Source organism: Terrapene carolina, unplaced genomic scaffold (assembly GCF_002925995.2).
Source record: "Terrapene carolina triunguis isolate 2854851 unplaced genomic scaffold, T_m_triunguis-2.0 Scaffold35022, whole genome shotgun sequence".
NCBI lineage: Eukaryota > Metazoa > Chordata > Testudines > Emydidae > Terrapene > Terrapene triunguis.
In genome coordinates this window covers 10,985,651-11,010,526 of record NW_020699373.1, presented here as the reverse complement: position 1 = coordinate 11,010,526, position 24,876 = coordinate 10,985,651, and the positions used below count along the sequence as shown (strand labels likewise).

Genomic DNA, 24,876 nt, shown 5'->3' with positions numbered 1-24,876 from the left:
ATTCTTCTTGGAACCTGAGGCAAGCACAAAGATGAAAGGCTGTGGTAGACCTGCATGTTGTCATCTCATTTTGTCAGAAGTACACCATGAGCCCACTTAACCTAAATGATCTTCACGCTTCTAATTGACCAGAACCCCTTTCTGCACAGATTTAGTTGGAAGAGTATCTCTAGTTTACAGCAGGAGTGCCTCGCATCCCGTTACATAAAGTACTGTATTGTAATAACCAGCTCTGTTCGCAGTATGCACCTCACTTCTAACGTAGAATGCTTGGCTCTTTAGAAATAGCTTCATAGGAAATGGGCACAGTAGTTTTCTCTGTCTGTTTGGCAATTAACCGTTCACTGGCTTTTTTTGTTGTAACATGCACTTCCTCTCTTGTTTTCATTCAAGCTTTGTACGCCATGGAAATTAATGTGGAGAAAGACAAACAGACCGGAGAGACCAAGATTCTCTCTGCATCACCTATTGGCCCAGAGGGGACCCATCAAAGAAGATTCAAAGTCTATGATGATGGTACCAAGGTAGTCTATGAGGTTCACTCTGGAAGCACAGTGGTAGAAAATGGAGTACATAAATTAAGCTCAAAGGATGTAGATGAACTTATACAGAAAGCTGGACAATCAAGTGTAAGAGGAGGGTATGAAATGACTGTGTCAGCCAGGAATGTGATAGCAGATGGAAACCTTAGCCATGTGAAGGAACAAATGCTCTTCAAAGAGGCAAAATTAGAAATGGTACATAAACCTAGCAAGGGGAATTCTGGGAATCCTCAACACCAAGCAAAAATCTCTGGAGATGAAGTCCCAGAGGCCAGCATGGATCAACCAGTGACAATGATTTTTATGGGTTACCAAAACATTGATGATGAAGAGGAGACAAAAAAAGTGCTGGGCTATGATGAAACTATCAAGGCAGAACTGGTCCTCATCGATGAAGATGATGAGAAGTCCTTGCGTGAGAAGACCGTGACTGACGTATCCACCATGGATGGAAATGCAGCCGAACTGGTCTCCGGAAGGCCTCTGTCTGACACAACAGAGCCCTCCTCTCCGGAGGGGAAAGAAGAAAGTCTGCCCATGGAACCAGTCCCAGGTACACAAAAGAAAAAGCGATGTCAATGCTGTATTATCATGTGACCACTTCTTCCTTCCCTGTTCTGAGCAGCACCTGCTCCATCACTTCCTTAGACCTCACTGTACTTCTAACTGCAATACTGTGAACTGGAAGTGAATGCCTCCATTGCCTTGCAGATGGGTTGCTTTGATTTCTAGTTCTTCAGGAAGATGCACACACGAATATTATTTTCCCACCAAACATACTGTTTGTTTTTTAGTTTTTAGAGTGAGAGAGAAATGGGAAAGTGAACAAACGCTTTCATATTTATTTGATTTTATATAAATATATATATAAAGAAAACACTTTTTATATTTTACTTTATATATCTGGCAGGATTGATCAGATTCCCAGTGTTTTGTGGGAGTCTGAATTTCACAGTAGCCAGGTATGAGAGCCTTAAAAAAACCATATTTTAACATTATTTTATAGATTTTGGGGGGTGGAGGGAGCATAGATCATTTTATCATTTTAATTTGCTAAAACTCAGACACACCCTTCTCAAAATGTTTGCATAATTTTGTTGTACATTAACTTTGGAGTTCATTTTGTGGCGTCAAAAAAATGCCATAGGCTATTTCTGCTTATTGGTAAAACCAAAAGTGGACCTTAATTATTCTTTCTAACAAATCACAAATGATGATTTTGCCTTATATAAATCTTCCAGATTACAGTATTGTGCATCTACTTTCTCTCCTTAAATTACAGTGGAAATTACCTTGACATCAAAAACATCCAGCTGTCACCACAAGTGAAATGTAGTTACTGATTTAATTACTTGCCTTTCAGTAACTCTGCCTATGTTTATTTATGAGATTTTTCTGCTGAACACCGGCATATGAGAGATACTATTTTTCAGTTTCCTTCGAACATGAATCATTTTACTGTCTGATCTTGCTCCCAGTGAAGTCAGTGGAAAAGCACCCATTGACCTCAATGGGAGAAAGTACGGGTTCTCACTTTGTACTTTCTTTCAAAGAAGCATTTCTTGATACGTGTAATCAAAGTAAACCTATACACGTACAGACCTAGGACCTGATCCTACCGTCCTTACTCAGGCGAGGTTCCCATGGAAACACATTGGAGCTTTACTTGAGTAGATATTTCAGAAGGAAGGATTATGTTGATTAGGCCAAGATTTCCAAAAGTGTCTAGCGATTTTGGATGCCTCATCTTTGGGGGGCGGAGTGGTGGGTGCTCTATTTGAGGCCCCTTAAAGCAGCTTGATTTTCAAAAACTGCTCACCTGCCCTCTGAAAATTCAGATCCTTCTCAAGCATCTCAAAGAGAGAATCGAAAACACTGAAGCATCCCAAAATCACTAATTGGTTCTAAAAATCTTGGCTTTTAGATTCTACTATCTACAGTGGAAAAGAAGTCAACTTTTTCCTGGCAAGACTACGGCCCTGATTCTGAACTAACTTGCACTGGTTTTACACCAGTGTAATTCCATTGACTTCAGGGGAGCTACTCCTGATTTACCCCAGTACAAGCGAGAGAGAAAGCAGCATCTATAATTTTTGGTGGTTAAATATTTTCAATCATGGTGATTATGTCAAAGTGTCTTTGAAATTACCAGACTTCCCCCCACAAAAAAAGAAGGGGGAAAAAAGAAAAAACGACCCCCCCCCCAAAACACCCCTCTTTCCAGGCTGAAGTGGCTTCTATGATATTTCTACTCTTTCTTGGATGGTGTTTTTACTGCATTAACTATTCGTTCTAAACATCTGATTAAACCGTTCTTGCTCTGAACTCTTTTCTTTCTGTGCCAGTAAGAAACATTTGTTTGTGGTAGCTATTATATGAGACATACAAAAAACAAAAAACAAAAGGAAAAGAAAGGAAAGAAGAAAAGGGACTTATGCTATTCCAGTTAGCCATTAATAGCAAACCTCTTACTTCACCTTTCACAGCTATCCAGTTGGCCCTTAGTGAAAGGCAAGTGGAGACTAGCAAATGATAGCCACATACACATGGCTCCTGCTGAAATCATACTAGCTGACATATTCACTGCTGGTATTGGGAATATACCACAGGCCTGATGTAACGTTCATTGGATGCCCGTTAACCTCAGTGAGCATATGGATCACAACCTAATTGAAATGTTGGAATTCTGCAAAGTATTACTCTAGATCTCCATCAAACTTGTATGATTAATAGGTCATTTTTATCAGAAAAAAAGTTGTGGTGATCCCGTGATTACATCAGCATGACTGGTGGCTAACTTTTCCGTCCTGGAAACCTTACAGCCTCATTTTTCAGAGGTGCTAATCACTCTCAAGTCTCACTCGGAACTCATATAGGCTGTCCTTATACCTCCCTGCAGGTCACATGCTCCCTCATCACATGATCCTCCTGTGCCCATTACCTGGGAAGTGATTCCCCTGAAAGTCCAGACACACTGGGGCATGCATGGACCCCAGGACTAGTGCATTGTTATAATCACATAGTCAGTGGGAGCTACAGGTATATAAGAAAGAGAGAAGTGAGTCTTTATTGGTTAGAAGTAGAGCACAAGCCTTAGACTTTTATTTCTCATACTGCCAAAAAGCTATTGTTCAGTTATTGCAAACTAATATTTAATGCCCCTAAAGACCAATTGTGTTGCATTCATTCGTGTGGACATCGTGGTTAATGGGCCAATGTTAAAGTAGGAAAGCCATGGCTTTTTAATAGATAACTTAGAAAGGTCTTTTACTTCTTGACCAAAACTGGTTCCCTGTCTGAGGGGAATAAGGAAAAAGAGAAAAGAAAAAAAAGAAAGAAAAAAATGTTCCCTCTAAACTCATAGGGCCAAATCTTCAGCTATACTGATTTACCCCAGCTGGCCCTAATATTTTTAGTTCTTAGCATTGTCTTATTTAGCAAATCTCACAGCATCATCTGGATGTTAGATTTTTCATTTTAACCTCTTTTCATTAAACTGCAGCCTATATCGAGAAGTGCAACACGTTAACATAGGCTAATGAATGTAAATAGGGTTTCCATGGCTTCTTTGAGCTTCAGACTAGGTTTATTTCCCCCCACCCCTAAATATTCTATAGGCTGCGGAAATATGTGCATAATCAGACACAAAGCAAAGGGTCCACTTTCTGAAAGAAGCAGAGAGATATTTCATATTGAGACTTCATAAGGATCATGATGGGAGTTTTCGGTTTTGTTTTAAACAAGCTCCCTGTCTCTGGTTAACTTAAGAAGCTTGTGTTCATTTGCAATTTCAGCATGAAAAGATATTTACAAACAAACAAACAGAGTTGGAAATGGTTCTGTGACAACATTTTGCCACAATAAACTGTTCGCCTTAACTTTTGTAAGAAAAACAAAAAACATACTAACTTTTCAGTGTATCTTTTCCTAGACTGAGAAAAAAGACAAAACAAACAAACAAAAAAATAGCCTGCGGAACTCTTTTATATTTTATATTTTCTAAATTTCTACTGATTTACTTTGCATGTCATGCCTAGTTTTCATCGAGGGACTATTGTCTGGCAAATCACTGCAACTTTTTTTAACAATGAAGAAAAAACATACAAAATCATGAAACACATTATTCTTAGTGGCCAGGCAATTCCTTTTAATTATAAGGACATCACTACAGAAAGGAAAGAATTACAGGGTTGTTTTCTTTTTTTATTTCCTGTGGCTGATGTACTGTATGCTCTATGTTTACAGAACTCTTCTGGTCTGCCTTTGTGATGTTATCTAAATGAATGACAAAAGAGGCATGATGTGCCATTTGACAGTTTGCCTTAGCACTCTTTCGTTTTTCTTCTTCTTTTCAGTTTTTTCCCAACATTGCAGGCTGTATTCCAAAGCTGTATAAAACACAACATTATCTTTCAATCCCCATAGCCCTATTAGAGTATACAAGCTCTTCTCAATTAAGCGACTGGAGTCCAGTCCATAGAGGTGCAATATAAGGCCCCAATCCTGAAAACACATAGGCATGCTTTTCTGTGAGGAGTCCCCTTTTAATCAATGGAACTCCTTGCAGTAGTAAAATTACTTACGTGCGTACGTGTTTTCAGGATCAGGGCCTAAAAGACTAACACAGGGTGTAGTTTGGGCATTATTTGTGTACTCACTCCAGTTTTATGCATTGCAGTACGACCCATTAACGGTGTGATCCTGAGATGTGTTGAGTGCTACGACTCCCATTGACAAAAACTGTCGCTCGCCATCTCGTAGGATCAGGTCCTGATTCAGTACCACTATATGACATTGCTGCTATTGCCCTTGTAATGTTGAATTAACACCCCCTGGAACTTTACTGAAGACTCTTCTGACAGTTTCTCCCCATTCTATTCAAGTTAACCAATGGCTCAGAGGTTATCTCAATACTGAAAAGAAAAATAAACTGTGAGCAAGTGACTTAGTGGGAGCATAATGATGGCATACAAAGGTGCTTGCAAAATAAAGGGTTCTTAATTAGCTGTGCATTACCTCTTCATTTAGTCTAACCTTCAAGTTGCATATTCTGAAAATAAGAGACAATATAATAGAAAAGGTAGTATTTTACATTTGTGTATTTTTTTAAGGAATCCTATTTTTATAAGGAAATACAGATCCTGAATGGGGATTGAATTTCAGAATATAGTCAGACCCAGGATACTGAGTCTCTTGGAACTTTTTTCATGATAATGCCCAACTTCTTGGGATCTTTTGTAGAGCAAACCTCACTCTTAGATCTGAAAGCAAGGTCACCAATTCTTTTTTTAAGAGAAATGTTGGGTAGAATCTAGTAAACATTATGGGACTGTTATAAACCCAATCAAGTCAATAAATTTATACCATAGACAAATTTGACCCCAGGTCTTCAACAACTAGATTAAAGAGATGTTTTACAACCTCATATCTTGTGTCTAGAGAGCCCTCATAGCAGCTAATAACTCCCTGTTATTAAAGAGTGAGAGAGAAGTGATTGAAAAAAGGGCAAAAAGGATGTGATTTTTTTTTTTCAATTTTTCCCCATTTTACTAAATTTGACATTTACCAAATGTCAAAAACTTGAAAAATGTTGACCACAAAAAGTGGGGGGAAATAATTCAGAAAAATATTGATTTTTCCCATTTGTTTTTTGAATGTTGAATTTTCAAAATTCAATAAATTTTGACCAGCTGTCTCTATATAACGACAAATTCAGGAGTTGCTCAGACTATGCCGCGTCAGATATTTTGGTGTCAGTAGTAACTTTTAGCACTGAGTTTCAATGGTAGGTCACTGGCAGTGGAACCCAATAAAAGACATAGTGTTAAACTTTAATTTTTGTACGTAAACCAGAAAGTTGTGAACTATGATTGCTATAAAGCTTTAAACTATGAATGGATTATCATTTAAACCGAAAAGAGTGTAAATTCATCATGTAATATAAACATATGATATAATATTCAGCTTGTATATATTGAGAGGAATGCATGAGATCTTAAAAATATCCCACTTGTATTTAAAAGGACAGACAAAAATGCTGAACACACAAGTTTTCAGATAAACTCTGTTTTCACCCCACCCCAGCCTACCTCTGTGTTACCTATTTTTGTTGTTCTTGTCTGGAAGAGAACCCTTTGCCAATATACGTTTGCTTCAAGAAGGCCTGTAGATCAGCAATCTTACTGTTATGCTAGTCTCCCACCGAGGCACCCTGTCTAGCAGGAACGGGCAGCCTTCGTGGCGTGTGAGATTTCAGACTTGAACAAGAAGGTTTTGTTTGTAAATCTGCTTTTCCTGCTACTTAAACCCACATTTTTCTCAAAGGATGATTCAGATTTTTTAAGGTCTTGTCTACATGAGAAAGTGAACCAGTTTAACTAAATCGATTTAAAAATTGATCCAAACCAATGCAAACCCCAATTTGGATGCACTAATACCAATTTAATCTTTTCCCATATCAATTTAATTTGCACTGGTAAATTACTGACTTGGGCCCTGATCCTACAAAGCTACCCAATAGGTCCCAAGGCCTAAAGCCTTACCCACAGGCATAACTTCAAGCACACAAGCAGCCCCCTTTAGTTCAATAAGATTCCTCACAGGGGTAAAATTTAAGCACTTTGCAGGATTGGGGCCTTAAGCTATACAGATATGAGCAAGAGTTAAACTGGTGTAACCGTGTCTACTGCAGGTATTTGCACTGCTTTAACTAGATTGATTCTTACATTGATTTAGTGGCCTGGTTTACTTTTCTAGTAGAGACGAGGCCTAAGACATGTTCTTCTAGCTGACAGGAAGTCTGTACTATGTATCAAGGTTAGAAGAACTCCTTCTTCTCCCTGAGCCCAGCTCAGAAAGTTAAGCTGTCATACAATGGTGGCCTGTAAAATACACACAAAAGCATTATATAAAATATTGAGAGAGAGAGAGTTGGGAATTTTCCATTAAACTGTTCCCCCTCACCATCTCTGCTCTTTTTTCCCCACGCTCTCTGTCTGTCACTCTCCTCCGTTGTTCCTCCTCTTCCCGCCTTCTCTGTTCACAGTTTCCTCTAAGCAGAATGAGAACCTAATAAGTTAAGAGTTGAAAATTCAATCCCCATGCTGTTCAAGTAGGTCCTGAATAAGACAGAATGACGTGGGCCCATCCCTAGTGCTTAGGCTGTGTCTACACTACAGACCTAACAGAGGCACAGCTGTACCACTGCAGTAAGGTCTCCTCTGTAGCCGCTCTATGCCGACAAGAGAGATTAAACCACCTGCAATGAGCAGCAGTTGCTATGGTGGCGGGAGAGCGTCTCCCACCAGCATAGCGCTGTCCACGACGGGGCTTTTGTCAATTAAACTTATGTCAGTCCGGGGGAGTTTTTTCACACCCTTGACTGATAAAAGTTTTACCAACTAAAGTGCTAATGTGGACAAAGCCTTAAATGCCATTGGATAAGTTCTGACCTCAGCTACACGTGTACAATCCCATTGACATCCATGGGGTTGTAAGCATGTACGGTACAGTGGGTACCATTAAAATCTTGCCATTTTTACCCATTCTTAGTATAGAGAATGCCATAAATAGCATGGTACAAACCAATACCCTGGTGTATTGAATGTCAACATATTAATGCCACCCACTGTAAATTAGAGAAAAATCTGGCCCCACACTGTACCTTGGAAAGTTCTGCAGATATTGTCAGTCAAAGGAAGGAGCAAAAGTAAGGGCTGGTCTACACTGGGGGGGGGGGATTGATCCAAGATACGCAACTTCGAAGTATCTTGGATCGAATTACCTGGGGTCCAGACGGCGCGGAATTGACGGCCGCGGCTCCCCCGTCGACTCCACTACCGCCGCTCGCTCTGGTGGAGTTCCGGAGTCGATGGTGAGCGCGTTCGGGGATCGATATATCGCGTCTTAACGAGATGCGATATATCGATCCTGGATAAATCGATTGCTACCCGCCGATATGGCGGGTAGTGAAGACATACCCTAAAACTTAAAATCCATCACTGACTGATCCAATTTGTGAAAGGCCCTGCTCCCAAACCCAGTCACTGATTCTAACAAGCACCAGTATTCTAAATGGTTACCACTGCTGTCAGAGTCGGGCACCTCAACAGAGAAGATCTGTGCAACCATCTAGAGCCCCAATTCAGCAGAGTGCTTAAGACTTAAGCACATGCTTAACATTAAACACGTGCTTAAGCTCACTGCTGAATAGGGACAGACTTAAGGACATGTTTAAAGTTCAGCACCTGCTTAAGTCTCAAGTGCTTTTCTGAATCAGGGCTCTAATTTTGTCCTGTACTTTATAATTAAGGATGTAGGCACTGCTTATAGGCAGATGCAGGACACACATCCATTTAAAAGCTTTTTCCTTTCCAGTGTCTAAGGGCAGACAAGCAATGCCAGGTCAGAACAAGGACGAAACCACATTTCCTGCTTCTCCCCCCCTCCCACCCCATATATAAATACATTATTATTTCAGGGGTCCAAGAAAATGTTGTGTAAAATGCAGCTTTTATGGTGAATGTAGGTTGTGGATGAGCCTTTCCCCCCCCCCCCAAAAGCTTTAGTTGCCCACTTTCTTTGTGAGCAAATGTAAATAAAATCCCATTTTGTTGGGGGAAAAACTGTTGTGCTAACACTGGATTAGAATTGCTGGGATAGCTGCTGTACTTTGTAACCTGAAGTGTACTTTTTTGACTGTTATGTTTTCTTCAGATTTAAAAAAAAAAAACGAGAACAAAAAATAAACCAAGAACACTGCCAGCAACAGCCAGGCTGTAACTGTGGCTTCTCTCTCTTTTTTTTCTCTGTACAGTATTACTAGTAAATAAATCTGCCTTTCCACTGCGCCTACCTCTGTGTCTTTGTGCTGTGTTTCTCTCTAACTCCCACTCTTCACGACGCTCTGGGATCTCCAGAACATTCTGCAGTGGAGCCACCTCTCTCACTAAAAGAATTAAAGTACTAACCCCACCTTGGTGGGCTTTTTTCTCCCCTCTTGTGCCCTGCCGCTGCTCCTGCTACTCCTCTTTGATGCTTCACCACATAATTAACTCATCGTGCCTGTTATTGTGTCGTTTTTCTTTTCCCTTTTCTTTCTTACAAGATACTTTGCCTAAAACTCCATAGGCCCTATTGGTTGTAAGATCACATAAGCATTTCCCTGTTTGTGGAAGATAAAGGCTCGATTTTAATCAGTGAGCCAATACACCTCTACCCCGATATAACGCTGTCCTTGGAAGCCAAAAAATCTTACTGCGTTATAGGTGAAACCGCGTTATATCGAATTTGCTTTGATCCAATGGAGTGCGCAGCCCCGCCCCTCCCCCCCCCAGCCGGAGCACTGCTTTACCGCGTTATATCCGAATTCGTGTTATATCGGGTCGCATTATATCGGGGTAGAGGGGTACATCAGAAGTCAATTTCCTGACCAGGGAAAGTTCTCCATACAATATATTTAAGTCCCAAGAATAAACGGTAATAGGACTTGGGCAGTGTCAAAATCAATAGACTGTCATTTTCTTCTAGGGCTTACCATGAGAGTGTCCACCATATTTTTAAATGAAAACCCAACCCCTTATTTTATTCTCAACACCAGGTTTTATTTATTTAGACTTATAAAACTGCTCAGGAGGGTGCCTTCTCCGCATGCTTTCGGTCTCCTTGATATAACTTTAGAATGCAGCACCTAAGAACTGCAATTTAAAGTAATCCCCCACCCCCCTTATTCCCCACCACTACAATCCTTGCCCTCCACACCCTCCCACCCCTGTTTTCAAGTGCCTGGGTGAAAAGATGAGCCTTGCAACATTGCGGGTGTTTATTTGTCCCTTTGGCCTGGTCCACACTAGGACTTTAATTCGGATTTAGCTGCCTTAATCCGAATTAACCCTTCACCCGTCCACACTACAGAGCCAGTTAATTCGAATTAAAGGGCCCTTTAAATCGATTTCTGTACTCCACCTCGACGAACGGAGTAGAGCCTAAATCGATTTTGTTAATTCGAATTAGGGTTAGTGTGGACGCACACCACCGAATTACTGTGTTTAAGTTAATGGGGTAGTGTGGCCGCACACCACCGAATTAATGTGGTTTAAAACCGAATTAAGGTGCTTAGTGTGGCCGCGCACAATCGAATTTATACAACCTGTTTCCCAAATTCGAATTATCTAAATTCGGATTAATCCTGTAGTGTAGACATACCCTTAGTGTCACATTACAATTTCCATTTGAGGGATAAAATGGACTCTGTGACCTTTACCAGGCTCCCGGTGGTCACTGCTGATAGATAAAAGCTGAACTTCAAGGGTGGGATGAGGGGGGAGAGGGAAAGGGTTTGTGTCCCTTTTTGCTGCTTTATAATACAGACCAGAAAGGTTTGGTTATGGGGGTTTTTTAAGTTGGTTTTCCTGTGCTTTTTTTAACATGAGACATTTAGATCTGGACTACCATGGAAGGCTCTGTGGATGGCTGGAGAACTGGTATGTTTAGGACATTTGAGTTATCAAAGAAGTGAGATCTGATTAATGGAAAAGTGATTTTTGGTCACCGTATTAAAAACGCTTTGTTTTTGCAAACCCCTGTTTAACACAAACATTTATAAGAAATGTTCTCTTCAATTAAGGCCTGAGAAATCTCTGAGTCCACATATCTGAGTCATCCAAGAAGTCCTCTGACAAAACCAGCCAAAGAATAGTTGGCACTCCTGTTGGTACTAAGTTTTAAGCCAAAAAACAGACAAGCAAAAGGCACACACCACATTTTTTCCCCTTTCCAAGTCACGTTAAAAAGACAGTAACATTTTTTCACTCTCATAGCAAGTAGGAGAAAAGAAAATGCTTACACCTTCTAATTGATTTGGGCAACACTCTTTCTACTCTTCTTGAGTAGCCCCATTGACCTCAGTGGGATTCTCATGGTGCATTCCGCTTGAGCAGGGTTACCACAATCTGACCCTCGTAATTCATGTATATCTATTACCAGAAGGAAGCAGAACAGTAAACAAAGTAGTAGTTTAACTTGCTTGCTTGCAGTATGGGTTACTACTGATACAATAGAATATTTAAAGTAGTGATACTCAGACCTCAGTGGTTCAGGAACCAAATTACCAATCAACATTATGCAAAATGACTGACCAAGTATTATTTTATCAACTACAACTGGTTAACATAGTAAAAGCATCTTGATTGGTTAATCTCACACTGTTTTAATAGCATGTGCTGCAAGGAGACACATTAAAGAGCCACTTGTGGTTCCCGAGCCTCAGTCTGAGTATCCCTCATCGCAAGGTGATTTAAAGATGGTTTGGTTGTAAAAATGGACGACAGTTCTTAGATATCCTCTGCTGTCAGGGTGGGATTGCACAACTTCCATTGGTGAGTTGTTACTGCACACTCACAGCCTGCCCCTCTGTTGCTTTGCGCACCCAAGTCTCCCACTGACTCCTTGATTCCATCAGGACCCTTTGTACTTCACACCATGCAACTTGGCCCTGATGTTCTTAGCATTACAAAGGGAAGCATCATCTGCTAGTACTTGTATGAGAGAGAAAACACTGGATGAGAGTCGCAGCAGCATTTTGGGTGCTACTGGACATTCTGTTCTCTCCACTGTGCAGTTCTTCGGGGAAAAGTGAAATGAGAACAGTGAGATTTTTTTCTCCCTTAAGACTAAACCACATAACTTTTCCAGCTACCACAAAGGCTTGGTCCATGTTTCCAATATATTATTATGTATTATGTGTTGATAATGCTCCATGCCGTACAGAAGATAGTGGAAACATAGCCTGTTCCCTGAGGAGTTTGCCATCACAACAGAAGCACACTACAGCACAGACACATGGCCTCTTAGGGGACCAGGGGGAGGACTCACCTATGACAGAATGAGGATCTTTTGCTTAATGGCAACTAACAGACCGTTGGGAGTGGAGGTGACTGACAATAACAGACTTCACGAATGATGTGGGGTTGGGGAAGATGTTTGAAAGGGAAAGTGGGCGGGAGGATGTCACTGCACCAAGATTAAGGGAAGGGAGTCCCCAGCGTACGGGGCAGAAGGAACAGATGGCATGGACAATTAGACTTTGTCACTCCAAAGGAAAGGGGAGTTTTCTGTGAACTTGGGGGAAAGAATTGTTTCCAAATGAAAGGGAGGGAAAAGAGCTTCCCCTTTTAAAAAACGCTGAGCTCTCTCTCTGTCGATATAAGAAATGCTTCATATCTGAGTTCATCGAACACACAAAGGTGTAAGTCTGGATCTCCGGAGACCTGCTCCACCACAGAATTCCTGTGTGACTTTGGGCAAATCACATAGCTTCTCTGGCCCCACTATTCCCCATCTGCAAATGAGGATAATAATACTACGCACCCTACAAGTACCTAAGGTAACTAGAAAACCATGTGTAAAAAAACAGTGCCAGTAATCAGGATCAGAGACTCTGAACTCCTCCCCAGAGTGAGCTCCTTAGAGTTTTCTCTCCCCACGAGCAACGTTGCCAAATTATGAAATATGGATTATTAAAAATGAACTCAGCAGCTTGCAGCAATCAGACGCAGCCTGTTGGGTACTGTTGGACAAAGACGGGCTCTGGAATTGTTTGCATGCAGGAGGACAAGAAAAAAAGACTGATTTCATCTCCCTTTGGAATCCATAATGGTCCAGATCCTCAGCTGGGGTAAATCGGTGCCGCTCCACTGCCTGCAATGGAGCTATCCTGATTTACACTGGCTGAGGATCTGGCCCGATGCATATAATTCTAATGTTGTCATATTACTGCTATTAACTCCTTGCAATTAAAATTAAAAAACCTGCATTATGTTAAGTTTCCTGTAACTTTATCTCAAATAAAATATGCCCACTGTGGAACTGGAGCTACAAGAACAGTAACATTTTTACCACTGGAGAAGCTGACAGGATCCTAATCAATTCATCAGTGAAGCAGAGAAAATATTTCCTTCTACTGACCAATCTATGCAATTTTTTTTTGGCTAGAGCTAAATTTCCAGGCAAATGGTGAGAAGTGATGCTACAGTCAAATAGCAAGTGCATGAACTGTGCCAAATGTGTAGCAATGCGGTGTAAGATACACACCCCTGGAAATACGCAGTTATTGCTATTTCGCTCTACACTTCTATTACAAAAGCTGCTATTGATCATCTTTGGAACACAAGGGGGATTAGTGGACCAGGAGAAGTAACCCAGATCAGTTTCCATTCACACCAAACTGGGGAGAGAACAGAAATCATTCACTGTGTTGTTACAGTGTTGCAAGGCTCTTAAAGCTTCAGCATCTGGAGTCATGTACTTATAGAGAATCTCAGCTCACATTTGAAACAAATACTAAGTTTCTAGCTCTCCGGGTTGCAGGGAAAAGCTGGAAAACATGAAATCCAATTGAGTTTGTAAGGTCTTTGGGGCTTTTTTTTTCTGTATTTGTACAGCCCCTAGCACAATGGGTCCTGGTCTATGACTGTGGCTCCTAGATGCTACCACAAGATAAATGATAAATAACAACAACATAAAAGCCAGAAGGCAAATTAAAAGAACTCCACATTTTATTTCTTTCAAATCTCATTTTTTAAGCCTGACTTGTGATTTTGTGGGGCCTGACTCATGGTTTTTGAACATGGAGTTGGCAATCCTGGTATTGTTTTATTTATTATTTGTATCCTGCTACGACTCACAAGGTGCTGGACACAGTCCAAATATGTATGCAAATACAGAACCTGCCCCCAAGAGTAGATCTCACACTTGCATGCGCTTATTTGTTCCATTCTGGCTAGGACTGCTATAGGGAAAGAAATTCAGTCACTATGATTATTGCCATCTTTTAAAATATTCTTTCTTTGGTGAGCATTTGACATATATGACATAGTCAAGAACACAAGGAAAATCAAAGTCTGCTCTGATCCAAAGTCAACAGGAAACTTCATAGATTAGAAGGCCAGAAGCAACTATTATCAGATCATCTGACCTTAAAGTGTTCAGTTCTACTGCCAGAGCTTGCAACCTGGTCCTCTGAGGCCATAAGCAAGAATCACACCACCAGTCCACCTACTTAAAGTTAAGCGCCTGTGTGCTTTCAGGACCAAGGCCTCATACTCTGTGCAACCCCCTGAACTCAATGTGGCTGTGTGGGAAGTATAAACAGGCAGAATTTGCTCCAGAACATAATAAATTAGATCCATAAGAGAGAAAGTTAATATTTAAATGAGTCTGGCAAAATTCTACTTGCTCAGAGCAGGTAACAGTTTGTTGGTGGGTAAGTGAAATATGACGCTCTTGAGATAGGATGTATAGAGCCAGCCCTAGCAAGGTGGTAGACAGGAGAACTGAGCTATATTGGAGGGAAAGTCCCCACCTGACTTTGATAGAATGTCCTGGAGGGAGTGGCTGACAGCTGGCCTGCATTCGGGGTGCAAGCCTTTAAAAGGAAGTGTTTGGCACAGTGGGGGAGGCCTTTACTTCTAGGGAGGGAACTGGTCTGTGTGGATGCTGGTCTGGAAAAAAAAATAAAATAAAAAATAATCACTGTATGAACTGCATAGAAGGTAAGAGACTCTATGATTACTGTGCTCTGAACTAACAGGCTTGTTGTAATAGCATACACTGCAATACTAGGGGTATTTGTGTTTTCTCTCTAGATCAGGGGTTCTCAAACTTTTGTACTGGTGACCCCTTTCAGATACACCAAGCCTCTGAGTGCAACCCCCCCTCCCCCTTATAAATGAAAACTTTTTTTTTTTAAGTCTTTAACACTATTATAAACACTGGAGGTGAAGCAGAGTTTGGGGTGGAGCCTGCAGCTCATGGACCCCCCCTCATGTAATAACCTCATGACCCCCCCCCAGTTTGAAAACCCCTGCTCTAGGGAATGTGTGACGCACAATACAGTTTTTAGCAATTCTCTTGATAAAGAGCTGGCTGCCAGAGTTTAGGCCTGAGCTTGTACACTTTGTTTTTGCAAGGTTATTTGTAATAGGTGACAGGGTAGCAAAATAAGAAGCCTGACAATTTTAGTGTCCCTAAATGTCAGCACCTCTCACGCTATCTCAGCAGTTTACTAGAGTACCAATAGGATAGAGGCAAAATCTGTAGGATAAGGGATCTTTCCAAAGACAAATTCTTACTGAAATGTCAGAAACATTCATGGAAACCGATAACCTTTGTATGGGTTATTGAATCCTCCCATAAAATGTGAGAAATACGTTCCCCAATCCAGCAAAGTATTTAGCCATGTGCTTAACTTTTTAAGCATGTGGGTAGTCACGTGAGACTACTTGTGCTTCACTTTAAGTGCTAAAGCAATATGCTAAATTGGGGCTTATATCCATCCTCTAGGGCTTGATTCTGTACGATGCTGAGCACTCTGGCCTTGTGCTAAGTACATGCTTAAAGTTCAGTATGTGTATAAGGGTTTGCAGGCCTGGGGCTAGAGTGCTTGGCCCCTTACAGGATTGAACCCATATGGAGGATTAAAAACCTGCTGGAGAGGCTCTCCTCTATGGCTCTTTTACAGCACCCTTGGTTTCATCCTCGTTAAGCTCTATAGGACTCGTGCCTACAAGCAGGCTGCCTACAAATTTAACTGCACTGTAAACAAAAATGATGGAGTGCTTGTAGGTGCTTCCCTGGGCCTGTGGTGTGTTCAGTAAGCAGTACTCTCACAACGCCCTGTGATGGTATGGCTGAAAATAGCTGTACCATCCTCCCCTCAAAGAGCTGCTGCTAGTGCTTGGCACAGCACTTTCTCTGAGGGAGAACTTTATCTGCCTGGGGTCACCAACGCACCAGAGGCCAGTATAAACACCCCTTTATAAAACCCCGACTGGCATTAAAGTAAACGTATCACTGCTGAGCTTTGAGACAAACCCCTTCTAGGGCAGCAATGGGGAGCAGTGCTCCCAAGTCCCCAGAATGAATTGGATTAGGTTGGGCCCTGAATTATGGGGGGAGGGGGAGTTCTTGTGACTAACACCCCCTCCCTGTAGCCTGATGTGGTTGCGGCACTTTCCTTGGCTGAGGACTGCTGGCAAGAAGAAATCTTTGGAAACCAGCCAAGTGGGGCTCCTAGTTTGGGGTGGGGGCTACTGAGCATGCTATCCACACAGCATCCTTAGCCCAGGGGCTAAACCCACGATTCTAACTCTGCTCAACGCATGGTAATGTGGAACTAACTACCCAGCTGCACGCCCACCCTCCTCGAGTAGCAATTTTCTTCCCTCCATTTGTTCACCTCTCCTCCTTCCATTCCTGGTTTCAGCCCCCTTCTTTGCCTTCACACGTGTATGCTGCTACTCCAAGACATACACAGACCCAGCTTTGGAATGGGAAGGATGGAGCTCAGCTAGCCCCATCACCAAGAGTGGAGGGTCTGATCCAACGCCCACTGTCGCGAATGGGAATCATTTCATCCTCCTGAATAGAAGCTGAATCACGTCATGAGTGAGCAGATGGGAGAGTGGGGGATTGTCACCTCACAGGCTGTGCTGCATCAGCCGTTGCTATTGCTGAGCCTGGCCTCCCCAGAGCAGTGTCAGGTCAGGAGAAACAGCAGCATGTGCTTTCATTTCACACACAATGCCTAGGGAATGTTGAGCCCTCTTCCACAGGGCAGCCGGGCTCAGGGTTAGGAAGGTTTTTTCCTCAGTGACTCTTCAACGTTCTCATTTTCTCTGCTGTGGACACCGAAGTGAGACTGTTTGGGTTTTGATTATAAAGTGGGTTTACTAGTGGGTGGGGTGGAAGGATTAAAAACAAACCAGTTGTACAACAAAGTAATGGCTTAGTATGTTTTCTGAATGCATTAGCCTGGAGAGCTGGGAGCAGCCAGACATATCCTAGCGAGACAAGCATAAGGCTTGTAACCAGGAACCCCTTCGTTCTAATCCCACCTCTGAGACACTCCACTGTTGCCATGGACAAGTCACTTAAATGTCCCACCTCAATTTCCCCATCCACTGAAAAAAATGTGGGGCTCCTCCCCCTCTGATGAGGTTAACCTGATTGGCTAATGCCTATAGAAAGCTATAAAAAAAAATCCAAGTAGTCGCATCTTGGGTCACCAATTAAGTGAGCCTACTGGCCTCATCCTATTCTGGACTGAACGATTTGTCCACAACACACAAATGTTACAGCCCAGTTCAGGAGAACTGGTGCTCTCCCTGCCAAGAAATCCCATTGTGAATAGCAGGTGCATTGGTGTGCTTGGTGGAGATAAATGAGGAAGCTTGGACGCTCTAGGATACTATTCCAAGGCTGTTCAAACCTCACGCTTCGGTTTAACCAGTCCCACACTAGGAAAGGACTAGAAGGAATTTGCCAGCATTGAACAAGTTAGCTGGCTGCATTATGTGGGGAAGAAGATTCCCCTTCTGCAGAAACATTAAGCACTGGCCACTCCCAGGGGCAGGATAGCAGACTACACTGACCAATGCTTTCATCTAGTCTGGCAAACTTTACATTCCCATTCCTGGTTCTAGCTGGTGCTGGCAGTAGGGAAGGGTGAATGCCTCAGAGTCCAATGATCTCTGTAGGCAGGGGCATGATATTTGGATCTATGAGTACAGGTTTCTTCTGATCCAGTTAAGCTTTTAAGAAGCCCACACACACACACACACACTTCACACAACCAGCCCTAAGCATTGATTCCCCCGCAACCAGCACTTATCTTTAGTTGTCCTTTAAAGACAACTTTAAAGGTCTATTGGCTTCTTATCGTTTCCCTTTCTCGCCTTCAGTGTGTGGCTGGCTGGCTGACCTCCTCCCAGATCATGGGCGGTGACCAGATAGTTCATTTTATTTCTTCAGCGGGAGGCCTCAAGGTAGGCCCGCTCTTCCCCAAATCTACCTCACAGGCGTTCTTTCTGGGAGGGCTGGCCTGCCTACCCTGACATCCTGTCGGAGACTCGCTGGCAGGTCCTGTTTAAACATCAGAGGCTGAGGTAAATCCCAGCATGCAGTAGGGCATGGGGGAAACTGCTTGGCCTTCTCAAAGACAAGGAAAGGTAAGTTGGAGGAGAGCCTCGGATTTGCTGGGGACAGTGAGTCCTGTGGGGAGAAGGTGAGCTAGCTCAGTCTAGCTGGCTGATTCTTCCCCAGACTCTCTGGGACTTTGGGGCCCCTGTCTCAGCAGGGATCTTCAAATCCCAGAGCCCTGGAAAGGGAGAGATGAGGGCCATCTTCTCTTCCTTCTTCAAGCCCTATGAGAGTGGAGCATCAAGGGCACCCTCCCTCCACTCCCCTGGAGATCTGAGGAGAAATGGTGAACATCAAGGTATTTCTCTTCCCCTCTTCCTGCTTGGTCAGGAGATGTAGGAACGTCTGGCTGACAGCAGTCCAAATACTATCTACTGGCAAAGCTGGAAGGACTGATTAGCTGCTCCCAGCTCAGGTTTGCTGCTCTGAACACTGAGGAAAGTGGCACACTGGATGGAGTGTAGCCAACTCCCCAAAGCACAAATACTGGCTCAAACCAGACAACTCATATTCCATCTATTTGATAAACTAATTAAGTGTTCAGCCCCCTCAGCTATCAGTCCCTCATTTTTTTTTATTTATTTATTTTTTTTTTTTCATTACCAACTTTTTCAGTTTGCAATGGGGAAAAAAAATTAGAATACAATTACCAATTTGTGACTTGAGTGTCTTTCATTGCAGCCTATTGACAAAGCCTGTCTTGGGTCTGCCAAAGTATTATACAGAACGGTGTATGTGGTGTCTGCTCTGTATGAGTGTAGTTCATAATAGAGATGGGGCCCATGCCACAAAGGTCAGGATTCCATCCAATTCCAAACTTCAGTGGTGGTCAACACACAGGTATGGGTTGAGCCCCCTGTAGGGATAAGGGACAACCATGAAGTTTAAAGCTGGACCTGGATCCAAACTTCCCCAAAGTTTGGATGAGTCTGGATCCAAGGTTTTACTTGAGATTAGGGCTGTCAAGCAATTAAAAAAATTAATTGCTATTAATTGTGCGATTAATTGGACTGCTAAACAATAATAGAATACCATTTGTTATAATTTCTGGATGTTTTTTACATTTTCAAATATATTGATTTCAATTACAACACAATACAAAGTGTATAGTGCTCACTTTATATTTTTGATTACAAGTATTTGCACTAAAACAACAAGAGAGAGTATTTTTCAATTCACCTAATACAAGTACTGTAGTGCAATCTCTTTATCATAAAAGTTGAACTTACAAATGTAGAATTATGTACAAAAAACTGCGTTCGAAAATAAAACAATCTAAAAATTTAGAGCCTACAAGTCCACTCAGTCCTACTTCTTGTTCAGCCAATGGCTCAGACAAACAAGTTTGGTTACATTTCCAGGAGATAATGCTGCCCGCTTCTTGTTTACAATGTCACCTGAAAGTGAGAATAGGTGTTCTCAGGGCACTGTTGTAGCCAGTGTCGTAAGATATTTACGTGCCAGATGTGCTAAAGTTTCATATGTCCCTTCATGCTTCAACCACCATTCCAGGGGACATGCGTCCATGCTGATGACGGGTTCTGCTCAATAACAATCCAAAGAAGTGCGGCCCGACGCATGTTCATTTTCATTATCTTGAGTCGGATGCCACCAGCAGAAGGTTGATTTTTCTTTTTTGGTGGTTGGGTTCTGAAGTTTCTGCATCGGAGTGTTGGTCTTTTAAGACTTCTGAAAGCATGCTCCACACCTCATACCTCTCAGATTTTGGAAGGCCCTTCATAGGTTGAGTGCTGTAGCTAGCTTTAGAAATCTCACATTGGTACCTTCTTTGCGTTTTGTGAAATCTGCAGTGAAAGTGTTCTTAAAATGAACAAAATGTGCTGGGTCATCATCTAAGACTGCTATAACATGAAATATGTGGCAGAATGCAGGAAAAACAGAGCAGGGGATATACTACCCCAAGGAATTCAGTCACAAATTTAATTAACGCATTTTTCAATGAGACATCAGCATGGAAGCATGTCCTCTGGAATGGTGGCCAAAGCATGAAGGGGCATACGAATGTTTAGCATGTCTGGCACGTAAATACCTTGCAATGCCGGCTACAAAAGTGCCATGCAAATGCCTGTTCTCACTTTCTGGCAACATTGTAAATGAGGGCAGTATTATATCCTGTAAATGTAAACTAACTTGTTTGTCTGAGCCATTGGCTGAACAAGAAGTAGGACTGAGTGGACTTGTAGACTCTAAAATGTTAGGTTTTATTTTTAATGCAGTTTTTTGTACATAATTCTACATTTGTAAGTTCAACTTTCATGATAAAGAGATTGCACTGTAAAAATGATATAGTATTTTTCAATTCACCTAACACAAGTACTGTAGTGCAAATATTTGTAATCAAAAATAATATATACCTATTTCAATTACAATATAGAATTCAATATATATGGAAATGTAGAAAAATATTGTAAATATTTAATAAATTTTAATTGGTATTCTATTTAACAGTGCGCTTAAAACTGCAATTAATCTATTAACTTTTTTGAGTTAATCGTGTGAGTTAACTGCGATTAATCAACAGCCCTAGTTCAGACTCCTCTCTAGTACATACAGGGCCATGCCTCTAACATAGTGCATGGAGAATTAGGTCTGCATTTCTGTTAGCATTAACCACAACCCAAGACCCGAACCCTTAATTTGGGAAAAGTTAAATCCAAACCACTTCCAGATCAGAACTTCATAGCTTGCCCCTCTCTCTACTCTGGACTGCAGCACATTCCCAAATCATTACCCTTAACTAACAGTGACCATCTGCCTGAATCCAGATGCATCTGTTGCCGTTCAGACTGGTCTCCAGATATAAGCCCACTTCCTTCTTACTCCTCACCTCTGATTAAAACTCTGCAAAGGTGAAGTTCAATGCTATGCGGTGGGCCAACGCAAGTCCTTTGTACCATGTAAGCGCAATCATAGAATATCAAGGTTGGAAGGGACCTCAGGAGGTCATCTAGTCCAACCCCCTGCTCAAAGCAGGACCAACCCCAACTAAACCATCCCAGCTATATCATCGGGATGCGACAGTGGGGATTAAGTGACCTTGGGCTAGATCTCACTGCACAGGGGTAAACTTCACCCCACAACCATATTTCTAAATATTTCATATAAACATGCGCACATTCTTTGCCTGTGTAAACACACCACACGTACCCCACCTTGCCAGAGGCTACAATACAGACTGGTTTTTCTAAAATGAAAATTTGCCTTGAATTTTCAGCCCTTAGCACTTTCGTTAGTATCTGCATTGTGGCTTTTTGGCTTGCTTACAGAGACAGGAATTGCTTTATTTTGTTTATAATGGCATTAGTGCCCACGTTAGGCGCTGTATAAACATATAGGAAGACACAGCACCTGCTTTTAAGCATTTACAACCTACAGCTCCAATCCTGCCAACATATATGCTCAATTTCGCACACGTCAGTAGCCTCATTGACGTTAATGAGTGAAATCAATGGGAGGGTTGCCATTGACTTCATTTGGGCCAGGATTTTACCTAATGGATCAATTAATATGTGTAAAGTTAAGCACGTTCCTGAGTCTTTGCTGGATCAGGACCCAAGCAACTTACAACCTTACAGGCTGGTCTCACAAGAAAGTTATAAAAGTGAAGGTGTGAAATAAAACAGCTATAGCTTCCTGGGGCTAGGCCTACACTACCGGGGGGGGGTCGACCTAAGATACGCAGCTTCAGCTACGTGAATAGCGTAGCTGAAGTGGCGTATTTTAGGTCGACTTACCTGGCTGTGAGGACGGCGGCGAGTCGACCGCTGCTGCTCCGCCGTCGACTCCGCTGCCGCCTCTTGCCGCGGTGGATTTCTGGAGTCGACGGCAGAGCGATCAGGGATCTATTTTATCGCGTCTTCACTAGACGCGATAAGTCGATCCCCCAATAGATCGATTGCTACCCGCCGATCCGGCGGGTAGTGAAGACGTGCCCTGAGTGGACATTCTTACTCTAGTATAAGAGGTCCCTTTTTCTGATTCAGTTTAGGTCATGTTGGAAGGGTTTTCGCTACACTGAGAAACCCCCACTCTTATTCTAGAGTGAGTGCCCACATGGGAAGTTATAACAGTTTTATATACAGTTGGTAAAGCTTTCCCATGTAGATGTGCTCTTAGAAATCTATTTATATGACCAGTGTTAGAAAAGAGATGAGAAGAAAGTATGTTCTGGGCATCAAAGATTTAAAAAGGGATAATGGACACAACAATGAGTAAGGGGATAGGTGTTTAAAATGGCATTTGTTTATTTCTGAAAAATACAAGCTTTTGTACACATGATCTCCATGGGGAGGGATGGGTTTTGAGCACACGCACATCAGGGCTTAAGTTCTAAAATGTTCTGACCCTGCATATTCAAATTCTTTACGTCTGGGCTTAGGACCGCTTTTGAGAGTTAACTTGCTTGGTTTAAGGTAAACTGATTCCACTTCTTTTACCTTTAATGGCAGCAAAATTAAGTCATTTGTATCGCACTGTATGTGTACATAACACTAAGGCATAGACTGATATAACCCACACACCTCCTGGGTGTGGGGTTCTGTCCCCTCTAGTGGCACCGAGACCACTTAGAGATGGAGTCTGCTCTACAGCCTTAGCAAGTGCCATATGGCTTTTTAGCTCATGCGGTAGAGGCTCATGCATTAAGCTCCAGAGGTCCCAGGTTTGATCCCGCCTGCCACTGACCGGGGTCTGTCAGTGTTACACTGACATGCTCCATACCCTGAAGTGTTTACAGCCAGAGTTAGGTAAACTGGACGAGAGATGAATTATTGATAAAGTACTATAGAAAGGATTGTTGAAAGAAGTGGATTTGAAGACCTGGGCAACTATCCGGGAACCATCAAAAGTCATGGAAATCTGGCAGCAGAAGATAGTGATGTTTGAAAGTGGATAGACAAACTGATACCTTCCAATTTACAGGTGCAGGCAAAGAGTATAGACTCAAGATACTGTAGGAAATCCAAGCTAGCTGGCCAAAGGAGTCTTCTCTGATGTCTGCCATACCTTAGTTTTAGATAATCTTCAAGAATCCTGTATATGCCAGCAACAACATAATATAGCTAATAGCAAAATGACTGCATCTACAGTAGCTTTCCTTTGTGCCAATGAACTGATTAGCACTTGATTTTGATGAGTCTACCTATCTATCTTGGATGCCTATAAACACCAGTCACTGTACTGTCTAGGCACTGAGGGAAGAACTTAGTGGAATTGTTCTTAATTCAAGTGTTGAGAGCTGCTATCAGGCTGTGACTTTAATGAGCATTAAGAAAACCGCAGTTACGGCAAAGTTTAATTTTTAAATGTATGCATCATGGCTCTTTCAAGGTAAGAGTTACTGGCCTGTCACAATTCTCCAAGGTAACCGTTATAGTGCTGTAAAGCTGCTCTCTGACACTTCAAATTTAAAGTAGTTCTGGAACAATCTGTGCTGTACTTAAGGTTTCAGATTTTAACACTGTCATGGGATTGAAAGGAAGAGATACTGGATATAGTTGTGCAGACTCTTTGTTTTTCCTTGACTCTGGTGTGTGATTTGCCTGAGTAAACTACTACTAAGTAAAGGCTAAATAAAATGGCTCCCTTAATTTCAGAAGGAGCTTTGACCCTGTAATGCCAAAGGAATGACTGCATTGCTTGTTAGGATTAGAGGTAGCTGAACTTTCTCAAAGCAATCTAGAACCTCTTCACCCATTTCTAGAAGAAGCCATAATAGGACATTGATTCTGAAATGGCTGGGTATGATTTTTGTTCCTGCCTAGCATTCTGCTGGGACCAGAAACTGATGTGCAAACTACCTTGAGAGCTTGTTCTTGTTGAATTTCTAACCATAACTAAATATGAGTGCCAGAAATCTCACATGAAACCTGTTCCTTTGAGCTTTCCAGCCTGGTTTTCTCTGGACCCACACAGTAAATACAGTTTGGATAATTATCTACCTAAGGTACCCATCACTATAGTATCTGAGCACCTCACAATCCTTTATGTATCGATCTTTGCAACACCCTTGTGATGCAGGGCAGTGCCACTGTCCCCCATATTAGAGATGGGGACCTGAGGCATAGAGAGGCTAAGTGACTTGCCCAAGGTCACACAGGAGGTTTGTGGTGGAGCAGGGAATTGAAACCAGGTCTCAGTGCTCTAGCCACTGGACCACACTTCCTCAATTACCTGAAACAAACCCAAACTCCAACTCTCTTTAGCTAGTGAGAGATTAACACTGAGAGCATTGAAGAGCTAGTGTGAGAGGAAGAATACACCCCCCCACCCCCCCACACACCTCAAGCAGACAGGTGGCTGAAGATACTGTTCCCATGTAAAGGTTACACTATCTGTT

The 24,876-nt window shown here is 42.1% G+C and overlaps 1 protein-coding gene across 3 annotated transcripts in view; it reads left to right on the top strand.

Moving 5' to 3' along the window:
• Positions 1-24,876, top strand: part of LOC113405016 (A-kinase anchor protein 2-like) — a 238,386-nt gene that overhangs the window by 17,460 nt on the left and 196,050 nt on the right. Inside the window, exon 2 of one of the 3 annotated variants that reach the window (XM_029914324.1) lies at positions 394-1,095. The exons of the other annotated variants lie outside the window; for them this stretch is intronic. Coding sequence (XP_029770184.1) covers positions 405-1,095 — 691 coding nt within the window. The 5' untranslated portion in view covers positions 394-404. The remainder of the gene's footprint in view (positions 1-393; positions 1,096-24,876) is intronic. 3 annotated transcript variants of the gene reach the window in all.